Source organism: Pygocentrus nattereri, chromosome 15, assembly GCF_015220715.1.
Source record: "Pygocentrus nattereri isolate fPygNat1 chromosome 15, fPygNat1.pri, whole genome shotgun sequence".
In the NCBI taxonomy this organism is placed as follows: Eukaryota; Metazoa; Chordata; class Actinopteri; order Characiformes; family Serrasalmidae; genus Pygocentrus; species Pygocentrus nattereri.
In genome coordinates, this window is record NC_051225.1 from 23,672,865 (window position 1) to 23,685,439 (window position 12,575).

The following is a 12,575-nucleotide window of genomic DNA, read 5'->3' on the forward strand; positions in this document are numbered from 1 at the left end:
GAGGATCCCTTTCAAAATAAAAGTTTCTAGAACTCCAGCTGCTCCTCTTAGCCTTTCACTTAAGAAGAGAAAGAGTGCCTACATTATCCTCATGCGTCGATATATAGTGGATGCATTCGATGACTCACTTCTTGGCATTTGCATTGAACACAGAACAACTGAGTGACCTGAACGCTTTATTGTGTCAATCTGGGAGAGATGGGCTGACCGTAGAAAAAGGAGCGATCTCTCTGGTTGAAGCACCTCAGTAAGTTATACAAACACAGTTATCTATCATCGGCTTGCAGAGACAGGGACTTTTAGGTGTGGGATTGATCTAGGAAATATAGAAAGAGGGTATTTTTTTCATTTTCAATTCTGACAAAATAAAGCCATGGTGCATGAACAAAATACTCAATTTAACCTCTCGATTAAAACCCTGAATTTGGTCAGTGCACATAAAATTGGCATTTTTTAATACAAGTTAGACAAAAGATAAAGCAATTATACAAATGCAATTCCATGTAATTAGACTGAAATATCTTTAAATAGGTGGTGCAGCTGTCTAAGGCAACATTAAGTTGATTAAAAGGGTCATCTAATAGGCTCGTGTATTACAGGAATGAAACTATACAATGTTACGTCTTTTCCTCATTTACACTGTACACAGTCCTCGTCATTCCGGTTTGGCTGGAGCAGCCAACGCAGTCGTTTGTGTAACAAATATCCTACTTTTTGTGGTCTCCAAGATACACTTGTACATATTCAGAAGCACAGTACAAACATACTTATGCACGGACTTCCCCCTTAAAGCACTTTTGAGGACCAGGACATTAAACATTTACATAAACTTGATTAGAAGTCCAAAATGCTTGGGTATCTCTTAGGCTGTGTTTCAAAACCACTAACTCCTTATTATGAACATTGTATTTGGGTAAGTTGTAAAAATCATCCCTCTCTTTATCTTCTATTCTCCTTTGACTTTGGATACTGATATTTTAATGACGTAGGTAGCATATATGTTGTAATGTGATCTTGCTATCTGAATATCAGATTTTGTAACTGACTACATTTTCATAACATTTCATCTACATACTTACATGACTTAGCTACTTCGGTCTTTCAGATACAGCCATCTTCTGTGTGTACTTGCAGTTATCACTGAGTGACTCCATGGTTCCTAAAGCTGCAATTAACTCATCTCAAATCTGTCTGTTCTATACTCATGACATGATTGTCCAGTCACAGCAAAATATCTTCATTCCAAACATCTGCTGAATGTTCCAAATCATCACTGTTGCAACAAAACCTCGTACCTCAGAAATAGAAACTTTATAGAAGAGGGGGGGGGGGGGATCTTAGCTGTATCGTATGTTAATGTAACGAGATTTCATATAAAGTAATTTTGGACCGTTTCTATTGGTCCATTTGTCAAGAAATATTCACACAATGTTAAAGAGAGCTGGAATTTTTAGAATGAAAAAAATAAAATCCTGAAATAAAAAAGAGGAGTTACGAGGTTTTGATATGGCAGCGCTGAAACCAATTAACCAAGAGAGGTTAAAATTTTCAGCTAAGATTCAGAAATGAACCTTGGCTAGGGTAAAGAGAAACTCCAAGCATTTTCGTTTTCAAACTAGCCCAGGTATGTACAAGTGTAGGTTTGTGTATGCAAGCAAACATTTACACAATAAAAGCTGTCCATGAGCTGCTACACGCCAGTCAAAAGGCTAAAAAAAAAAAATGTATGGAGGAAAACAGCTTTTTGGCTGGAGTACTTGTTGGTGCATTTCATGTCTGAGATTCAATCTTTCACTCACTCTCTTCCTCTTCTTCTTCTTGCTAAGTGATACAGGACTTCCCATACTACACAGCCATGGCGACAGGTTTCTGCATCTTCAAATGAGACACGTATGAAGCTTGTGTGGTGTACTGGCCCAACTAGACCGCCAGGCCCTCCTTTGAAAATTGGGGTGAGTGGGAAAAGAGACACAAGAGGAGTTTGGGCTTGTGTCCCCAGACCACTCCTCAGGGCCTGGTTTAGGACACATCACGTGTGATTTGGGTGCGTGGGGGGGTATGTCTTGCACTAAAAAGCCCCCTCCCTGTTTCCACCCTAAGGGATGAGTCTTTTTAAGAGTTCTCTTTCAAAATCACATGTTCACAAGTTCTTGGTGTTGATGTGTGTTTTGTAATGCTTCGTTAGGTGGTCACTCCTCATGAATCGTTTCTGGCATTTTGAGCACTCAAAACGCTTGTCTCCTGCAAAAACACATAGTTAATAGTTAATGCTTGCAAAAATTCGGTAAAAAGAGAGCCTTATTGCATATTTATAATTATAAAAAACACAAATTTTTGAAGAGAACTGTAATAAGGGTTAAACCAGAGGTGTCAAAATACTCTGCAGAGATTAGCGTTTTCCTTCTCGAGTTCAACTCAAGAAGGCTTTACTAATTATGCTGGAACCCAGTTTTACACTCTTGGTTTAAACCAGGGTTTCTCAACCACTGGGCTGTGGGCCGTGTTGTTATCAATGATACATTATTTTAAATATATCATTATCATCATCATTATCTTCATTAATATTATTAGTAGTAGTAGCAGTAGTAGTAGAAGTCATCCCAGTGGGCCTCAGGTGTTCTAGTGATAAATATGAAAGTGTTTGGTGTGTCTCATTGAGTATTATACCTGTATGCGTTCTGGCATGTCGCTGCAGTTCATCGCTGCGTGTGAAGCGTTTCCCGCAGAAGACCCAACTGCAGACAAAAGGCCTTTCTCCCGTGTGCAGTCGCACATGTGCTCGCAACAGAGATGTCTTCCGAAAGGTCTTCTCACAACCTGGTATGTGGCATATGTGCTTCCTCTTGCCTACCTCACCCGGCCTGCAACAACCAAGACAAATGGTCATGAACCCTGTCTATAGTTTTAAGATCTCTTGATGCAGAGATCTTGTGACATTAAGTTATATGTAACGTTCGACACTAACAATTGCACAACAAAATTGCACTTCCGCTTTCACAAGTCAAAGCTAAATCTGAGACTAGTCATTGCAGTGAGAGATCCTATAAGCACTAGTTGCATCCAGAGGAGCAAATGGACAAACCCACCTAGGCACATGATGATCTTGATCTAAGGTAATGTCCTTAGATTTTAATAAATGTACAATATATCGGCAGCCAATATATTATTTGCTAAAACTTTCTCATCATCAGTCCGGTTCTACACTCCAGTTTCCCTACTAATTTACTTACATGAATTCTGACACTTATGGAACTAGCTAATATTAATAGTACCTGACCACATTGAATTGCAGTTGTGATTTTTTTATTTTATTTTTTATTTTTTTGGCAGTTGCTAGAATGTAGAGATGCACCAGTATGGAATTTCTGGGCTGATAAACAAACCGATAATTACTCATTTATTGTGGTCAGTAGCAGTGTTGTGAACTGATAACTTAATAATTTCAATTTAATTTAATTATTTTAATGTTTTATATTACTTTATGTAGATGTTAGCATTTTTAGCAGATCTAGATAACCATTGACAACTGTTTTTAAAAACAAAAAAATTCTAAAAATAAAGAACAGGGATCATTACCCAACAATGAATCTGATATTATAAAATAAACAAACAAATAAATAAATATATCATGTCATACCCATGTATTTAAAGATTGCACACTAAAAGAAGTCTTATGTGCAGCTGCAACTTTGTACGTTACTCCGTATTTTGGAAGACTGAAGATTCGCAGAAAAAATTAAACTAAACGTGTGGACTAGCTTATTGTGAGTTCATTTGCTTGCCTCCAGTTTTGAACGAGATTTCTGTTAGCCAATTAATCGTCGTTATTTCACTCGCTATGAGCTTTGACCACTGTAAGTTAGCGGTAGAACATGAACGTGACTTTTACTTTAGTAAAAAAAAGAGAAATAGGCCCATCTCAATTATTACATAATTGCCTGATCGCCCTTGTTTAATATGATGGCAGGTATTTGACATGATCAGTTATTTAAGCTGATTGCTGTTATTTTCCACAGTTGTTAGTTTTCATAGTCATAATATGCTACAACATACAAAATGTGAATTAGATGGGTTGAGGTAAATAAATAAAAGAAAGCAGTAAATGCATTAAATTGGGGTATGCCATGTAAATTATGAAAAAGTTTAGAGTACTGTGTAATGTATGTTGCTAGTTCTTTTAGCTTGAATGCTGGCAGAATGAGTTTTATTGTGCTTATATTTTCCCTTTAGTGAAGTACATGTTCTTAACTCTACATATAATTCTGTGTAATTGACATTGTGTGAATGTACACACAATATTGTTTTCAACAGTTCAACCTGGGCCAATAAAATAACCAATCGGCCGATTTGGTCATTTTTGGCTTGTATAATAATAGCACCAAACATTGAACAAGAAAAGACAAAGTTATTAATTCCAATTATTTAACTGGCAATCATGAGCTAAAATTTCATAATTATGACAGCACTAACAGTTAAAAGCACATAACTAAACAAAACCTATATATAAAACCTAAACCTATCTCCATATCACTGCTTTTTCAGGCACCAGTAATCCTGTCCCTAATTCTGTCTCAATATCTGAAATTGATTGTATGTCTCTGTATGTGGAACACTGTAATTACATCTAAGCAGTCTTGAAAACAAATATGATTATTAAAAAACTAAATATCTTACTAAATATTATTATGATAGTGATTTTGTTGATTTTTATGTTTCTCCTCTCTCGCCACTCTACGTTTTCCTTGCCTTTTCTCTGCATCTTTGCAGTTGGGGCAAGTACATGCCATGCGCCGCTTCTTTTCGCCTGGTTGGCTCTGCAGCTCAAGCGCAAGCGTTTGGTCCACCTTCAGCGGCTGCGCCTGCGTCTGCACACTGCCCAGCTGTAGCCCTCCACCCTGGACCGTTAAATGCTGCTGACCTGGGAACCAAAAAAAGAGAGAGATTAAACTTCCAGAGTTTCCTTGTTATGCGTACTGTAAAACACTGCTGCACTACACTGATTAGCTTTATGCAGCATTACTGGTGTACTGAGCGCTACTTCTTGCTTTATAACACTTAACTGTATTAGAAAAAGCTTACAAAGCTACAAGAGCCTATGATGACTTGCCACAGAAAAACCTTTGACTGTGTAGTTATATTTGGAACAATTGCAAGTTCTTGGATAGCTTTCTTGGTTAGCTATATGACAACACTAAAATCCTCTGATGTAGTAAGGGGTGTAATAAATTATATATAAAACACCTTAAAATTTACACACTTCCTTACACTACGCAGGAGAGCTTACTACATCCTGCTCTGACAGCAAATGTCCTTTTTAGGTTTCAGACGTGTCCTCTAGCAGTGTGATGTATACGTCATCTGTATAACTATATATACCCTCAAACATATATTTAGCTACAATCAATCAATAAATATGTACAATCAAAAAGTTATAATAATCATTTGATGAATAACTATCACCCTTATACAATCTACTTTAATAATTCATTTTCCCTTACCCCCAGCATTCGTGATGGTCACAGGTACCCCTTGTACTTGAACACCATTGATATTAATGGTCTGAACAGCTGGCCCCGCTGAAGCAAGCTGAGCCGCATTTAGCGTTATCGGGCCACCGCCAGCAGGAGCAATCTTAGCAAGTGTTCGCTCTTTCCGTGCCCCTGGCTGGGCTTTCTTACTCATGACAGTCAGTGTGGTAGGCGTGGCAGTAGTAGCCGGCGTAGTTGGAGTGGTTACTATGGTCTTCTGCAGCTGCACTGCCTGCCACTCACCTGAAGCTGTTTTAATCAGCACCTGTGAAAATCAAGACACAAAGTAGACAAACCATAAAACACAGTAACCAACAGAAAAGTATTAAACAAGCAAACTGGCATTAAAAGAGCCAACTAAATCAAGTCAATGGTGACAGAAATACACTATGCATACATAACACTTAAATATTTACTACATTTGTGTATTTCATAGGGAGAAAACGCACGTCTACATCATATATCTCAATATCTTCTCACACACATATCTTTTAAGCCACTTCTCCTTCTGGGTCACAGGGGGAGCTGGAGCCTATCCCAGCAGTATATTTCACAATATAAATGTGCCAAATTGCTGGTAAATTTAGAAAATATTTTATTTTAAAATTTGCCATGAATTTCTTTTGTAGACAGGTTGGTGTTAAAAATATGAACAATACATCTTGTGCAGGCTGAAGAAATGTCATAAAGCAGCAATAAAGGTTTTTTTGGAAAACAAATCAATGCCTGTCAAACCTCTTAGATTTGCAGTAAGTGAATTACAATTATCAAGCACACAGACGAAAATGACAATTTACCTACAGCACTTTTCTTTAATGGTATGCATGCAGTCACCTTTTACAACAGCTACAAATGACCTATTTGTCAATGCACATACAAGTGGAAGGAATGAAGAGGCAAGACCATCTACTATTGTAAAAACATGTCATTTGAAACGGTCAACCAAACAAACAAAGGCCAAAAAGAAAAAGGCACAGTGAGGTACCTGTGTGGGTTCAGAGGGGGCCATCTGCACACTGGGTGTAGCTGGCTGTCGCTGGGGTACAGGGGGAAGTGTTGCAGAAGCAGCCTGCACCACTTTTAGAGCCTGCTGGGGTATTTGCACCACCTGCTGTTCTGATTTCTGTTGAACCAATTGCACCTGCTGTACCACAGGCTGGTTTCCCCCTGGACTCTGGACAATAAGGAGATTGTTCCCTGCCTAAAAGGAAAGGAAATGCCTCAAAAATGTTTGAAAAGCATCACATTCACAACATTTTTTATTCTAACAGTCCTTACCAGTAAGAATGAAATTTCTGATTGGGATTATTTTCACTTCTAACTGGCCTTTTCTGAACAAAAGTCTGGTTTCCTATAGAACAGAATCCCTATATAAATCTATACGACTTCAGTGCAGTTTCAAGTCAGATCATAAGTCTTAAAACTGGTAAAAGTGGCAAGTAGTTCAGAACTAAACTCAACTTCTGAGACCACTAAATTCATTTTAAGTACTAAAATTACTACCATAAAGCACATTTTCCAAGCTGATATATTTTATTATTTAATGACTATGTAAAAAAAACAAAACATTACATTCTCTGTGATTATGTGTGCCTTTGGTATCCAAATGCATGTTAAGATATTAAACAGGCAGGCATTAAAATGAGTACATCAATATGGCACACACAAAGCACACATGGGACACCAAAGGAAAGTACTAATTTTATATAACTTACACTAACATATGTTTTGTCATGTCATGTTTTGACAGACAACCTGGAATAACCACCTCACTAACCCAGGGCTGTTTTTAGATTCAAAGATTTTCAGATTAATGCTTTTTAATCTAAAGCTTTTTTTACTTTTAAAAACCCAAACATAGTAAAAATAATACTATTTCCACATCATAAAACACACATTCAAAGCCATCTATTAATTCAGGTTTATTAATTCCAATGGGTTCAAAAAAGGATAAACGTTCTAACTTTGCACAATACTTATACAGTTTTCTCAATGCATTTGATTATCAGTTCGACTATCTAGCACTTTGTCAGTAGTTGGCTTTTACCCCAAGCCCACTGTCAGCTGGAAGTTTCTGGCTGTAGAGCTATTCTGGATGAGTCTGATATAAACAATGACTATAATAAGGCATATTAATTACCTATAATAAGCATATTTTAAAATTTAATTAGGGATGTCAGATTCATACATAAAACAGCTACACAGCTTAAGTAAGATCATGGTACCCTGATAATTAATACAACAGAATTAATACAACAGTAAAATCAGTTCCTGTTTACAACCAGTGTTGTATTACAGTTAAATAAATGCAAAAACACATAATACACACATGATTCTGGGCCTTATTTGCAAATGTTTTGTTGTGTACCTACAGTACAGGAACTTTGCACTAAGATGCAGACACACTTTTGTTACTTTTACTGATATGCAACATATGAAACATGCATCAGATTTATTAATGAAGCAATACATAACTAATGAATGCCACAGAAAAAGCACTGAGCCTACCTGAATGATATTATTAGCTGTAGTTTCTATCAGCACTGTCTCCACTTGCTCAGCAGGAGGAGTTGAGGCTGGCTGCGGAGTGGCAACCTGTTTCTTCCGTCCCCTCTTTCCTTTTGCTTGCCGAGGTATGGCAGCTGCTGATTCTGTAACAATCTGAGCTCCACCCACTTCACCTGTAGCAACATTGAGGGGTAGCGTAAGTCCACCAGACAGACGCACAACGTTAGTGTTAGAAGTAACGTTGGCATTATTCTGCCGCCGCTTTTGTGTTGATGGCTTGATTGGAACTGTCTTCTGTGCGGCAGACACTGTTGCCACAGATGTAGGAGTGGGTGTGGCAGCCTGCATGGTAACAGGTGAGGTGATAATAGCCTGGTTGGTCCCAGGAATGATCTGGATCTGTCCACCCTGGGGTACCATTTGAATGGTCTGGGCTCCCTGGATCTGGGGCACCACTTGGTACTGGATGTTGGTATTAGATGTGCCCGCTGGGCGTGCCGGGGTCTGGATAGTGAGAAGGATGGGGTTGGCTCCTGAAGATCCTAAGCCTGCAGGCAGTTGAAGCACAGTTCCCTTAGCTGACAGGAAAGCCATATTCTTAGGAGGAGCCGGAGCAATGGGAGCGGGCTTGATGGGGTGTAGCCGACGCGTCGTCGGCTGGGCCGGTGGAGTGCTGGCAGGGGCTTGGGCCGCGGGTGGGCCGATCTTACTGCAAGTTGCAGCCAGGAGAGCCAAAGGCGAGGGCTGAGAATCCTACAAATGGACAAAAAAATAGTCCACTGATAAGTAGATCTAAACCTACCTAACATTGTGAGAAACAGATGTAGACTGCACAATCAAACTTAAATAACATACAATAGGAAGTAATTAAAGCTTAAAATGAACGAATATGGCATTTTTCAACAAAGGCACTAAAAGATGACTGGAAAGACGTTTAAATCCACATTTAAATCCAGGCACAAGGTCTACAAATCTATTCTCAGCAACAAAAACATCCAAAATTCTAAGACAAATATGATTGAGAAGAGAGATTACTTAAGTGTTGTCTTACTTGGGAAGAGGTGGTAGAAGGCTGGAGGTATTCACTGGGACTGACAGCAACAGTGGTAGCCATACTGTCCTTTTGATCTATGAAAAGTAAAAACTACTGTACCAAATGACTGAAAGGGAGATGCTATCAAACTGTTATTGTGGTTTAAATAGTAAGCTAGTCTTTGAATTGCTCAATAGGTGAAACAAACCTAAATAAATAAATAAATAAATAGATGAACATTTTAAATGCCACATACCAACTACTGCACAAATTATGCTAAAACACTTTGCTTTGACTCTTGCATGCACGTTCACAACTATAAGCACAAAGTTAAAAGAGGCGTTACCTGTTACTACCTAGATGAGCATGGATCAAGAAGGTAATGATGCTGTGATGGTCATTAAGAGCCTCATTACTGTCAATTATTAGAAATGTACAACTTTTTGTGAATGCATATATGTGTCTTGATTAGTCCTTTTTCCTACCCAGAGGTAGTACCACCCAACATTACTGTATAAGCTATGACTTAGACCTACACCTACACTAACCCACCTTTAAGGGTTGTGCTGTCAGTTTGTATATAAGTCTAAGAAAGAAGTTACATAAAGCAACTAAGTAAGGCCACGTTAACAGTTCACAATCTTTACTTGCAAATAAATAACACCATATAAGTGGCTGGTGAAAATATAGTGTTTAGAACAAGCATTTTTGTTCGCGAAATGAACTCATGCATTTGACACGTAAGGGAGCATCATGACCCGACGAGCGGTATCTGCATTTGACAGTTACCCGGTAACGACATCATGCCTGTAGCACCGTAATAGACCTGTGCACTCTTAAGACACGCAAGGCATGTAAGAAATCCATGTAACAAAGCAGGCCAAACAACGTTAAAAGCATTGCAAAACAGGTAAAACTCATAAAAATCAGTTTATCGAGAAAACCTCGAATCGATTACCTTTAGCTCATTTAAAAACTGTTTAAAAGAACGCTTTGTCTGCGAATCGTCCATCGCTTAACCTACTTTTCACGGACACCTGAATCTAAAGCTGAAGAACTGCTTAGCTTGCTAAATTTATAAATACAAGCTACATAAAGAATGACAATTAGACTAACGTTTCATGTACTAAACGTGGCCAAGTGGGAAACTGAAATACGGAGATTGGTATTCATCTCTGCATGTTACCGTGTCTCTGTGTTCTCCGCTGTGAAACTTATTCCTCTGTAAAAAACTTACGTCGCACTAAGTTAGTAGCAGCAAGTGAATTGGCTAACTGTAGCTAGCCAGCTAACCTATAGTAAAATGAGCCAGGTAAGCACATTTAGAGAAGAGATAACGCCGCAGAAATCTGCAAAAGACTGTAGTTTTAAATTTGGAGCTTGTCTTTAGTGATGAGGGGAAAAAAGACACCCTCGGTTTTCGCGCGCGGCCTGACAGACAGCGCCACCTCAAAATAAAACTAGCGAAGCTAATGTGCTAAACAGCCTGTGTGCTAACCAAACACCAACGACGACGCGGTAGCTCGCTAGCGGACGGGCTAAAAAGCTAGCCAACTGTGTTTTACGGCCAAAGCGAGCTGTTTTTAACTTAAATTAGGTGCCGCTGCCCTTATATTACATTTCTGCGGTTTTTACAGAGTAAAAAGGGACGAGAAGTATCCGTATGTGTTTAGTGAAAGCTAAGCAAAACTCTAAAAGGCTTAACCCAAATCCGTAAAACGGTAAAACTGCAAGACAAGCTGCGCTCTGCTGGCTAACATGCTAACGAGCCTCGAACTAGCAAAGATAAACTCTTTGATACGGAAAGGCAGCCCGATTCCGGAAGTGTGCAACCTGCAAGTGCCGTGTTATAGTTCATTTTGTAGTGTAAATTTGGCACTCTGGATACATAATGCACTGCAGTCAACCATGTGTTTAGTTAACAAAGTAGATAGTAATATAAACACCAACGTTATAATTCCTACCCACCGCTCATGACGACATTCGCTCTCCGTGAAGCCTTCAAGAGCAAGCCCCTGCAGGCCACCGCCTGCACCCTTCGACCAATCCGCCTGCTGGCGGGGAGCTGAAGGATTGCAGTCCTGCCCAATCAACACAGGCCATCTTCGTGATTGAGATTTACTTTGACCAGTAGAATGTTTTAATGCTGCGTTGACAGTTGACGGGCGGGTGCTGAACCAATAGTTTATCTCGGTTCGGGGAAAATGGGTGGGCGTTTGGAGAGGCCAGGAGAGCTAGACTGAACCAATGATATGTGGTCGTGTAGTTCAGTGACGTTTAGCTCACCCAGTTAGAAATGGCCATAACATATCAATCAAAAGTAATTGACAACCATTTTGATCGATCCGCTGAGGCTTGCTCGCAGCCGCTGGAGTTACCTGTGGGAGGAGATTGAGATGCTAAACCTTAGTCCGTGTCTCAGAGGTGTCCCTACGCCGTCCGCCTCTCCACTCCGCCTTGGCTCACTCTCGCCATCCTTCGCCATGTTGAAGTGCGTCTCAAAGCCATTGGTGTCGAGGGGGGCTGTAGCCCCCTGGAAAGAGGCCGGATTGGTGATGACTCACCGAACATCAGTACGAAAACATGGAGCAAAATGCAACATAACGTACCAAAAATGTATAAACCTTAGCAATACGTAAGTGTAGTAACGCATCAATTAGATGCCTTTTTATGATATTTTAACATTTACGCATTAAAGGGGAATTCTACCGATTTTTCAGTTTCTTCATAATTCAGTCGTTGTTATGTAAACAAAGCGTACAGAGAAACTTGCCGACTCGAATTTCTTTACAGTGGTGGTGATAGGAACCAGGGGTCGCAATGTCTACAACGCAAATATAGGCTTTTTATTTGCTATTCAAAATAAGCTTATATTTTTAAAAATTAAGTTTGATTGAAAGTCGCATAACTTTCACTCTGCTCAAATGACATGCTTTGTTGATTTTCTAAGTAAAAGCGAGGACACATCCTCTACAGAGAACACACATTTTAATTTACACTTGCTGTTTATTTGCTGAATTTAATATACTGTAAATTTTGGATCAATTGGTAAGTTTCTTTAAAATGGAGCATTTCAAATCAAACTGAATTACTTTTTTATATTTTAAAGACTGAATAATATAGGTCATCTTAAAAAGTGACACAATTCCCCACCAAGGCAGTAAATTCTGCTGATTTTTTGCAATTTTGTAAGTGAAATGTTAGTACAACTCAGTTCAACCATGATTCGAAATTCCTTAAAATGGGCAGCACCCAATGGTAAACTGTGCAGGGGTGAATCATAGAGTAGGTAGCGTATATAGCAGAGCAAACCTTTTCTTGGCAAACTGGGATTTACTTTATTTATATAAAGGTTTACTATGAAAATAAGGTACCTCTGGAATATTGTTACAAATGTTGAGAATATTGTGAAGACATCCACTCTGAGCAGCAATTAAATGGGAATTCTACTGATAATAACTTTTATATGCATATATTTTTACAATGTCATTGAGAGTGATGTGCAC

At 39.0% G+C, this 12,575-nt stretch overlaps 1 protein-coding gene across 3 annotated transcripts; it reads right to left on the reverse strand.

Annotated features, from left to right (window-relative positions):
• Window positions 1–163: 163 nt before the first annotated feature.
• Window positions 164–11,470, reverse strand: sp2 (sp2 transcription factor). 3 transcript variants are annotated; one of them, XM_037545472.1, is made up of 8 exons: window positions 11,448–11,470; window positions 9,088–9,164; window positions 8,037–8,789; window positions 6,514–6,729; window positions 5,499–5,793; window positions 4,747–4,918; window positions 2,668–2,861; window positions 164–2,241 (listed from the first exon to the last, which is right to left on the reverse strand). In XM_037545472.1, exons 2-8 carry the CDS (start codon window positions 9,148–9,150, stop codon window positions 2,141–2,143), a joined length of 1,794 nt encoding a protein of 597 aa, XP_037401369.1. In that variant the 5' UTR covers window positions 9,151–9,164; window positions 11,448–11,470; the 3' UTR covers window positions 164–2,140. The 3 variants fall into 3 exon arrangements, with proteins under 3 accessions (XP_037401369.1, XP_017572120.1, XP_017572121.1); XM_017716631.2 differs by lacking the exon at window positions 11,448–11,470 and adding an exon at window positions 11,038–11,180; XM_017716632.2 differs by lacking the exon at window positions 11,448–11,470 and adding an exon at window positions 9,416–11,031.
• Between the last annotated feature and the right edge of the window lie 1,105 nt (window positions 11,471–12,575).

Bases quoted from the DNA above. Each gene is read 5' to 3' on its own strand.
- sp2 (XM_017716631.2), bottom strand. The intron at 2,862-4,746 runs GCAAGGAAAACG...TGGTTGTTGCAG, and splicing joins TGCAAAGATGCAGAGAAAAG to GCCGGGTGAGGTAGGCAAGA. The intron at 2,242-2,667 runs GTATAATACTCA...GTGTTTTTGCAG, and splicing joins ACATGCCAGAACGCATACAG to GAGACAAGCGTTTTGAGTGC.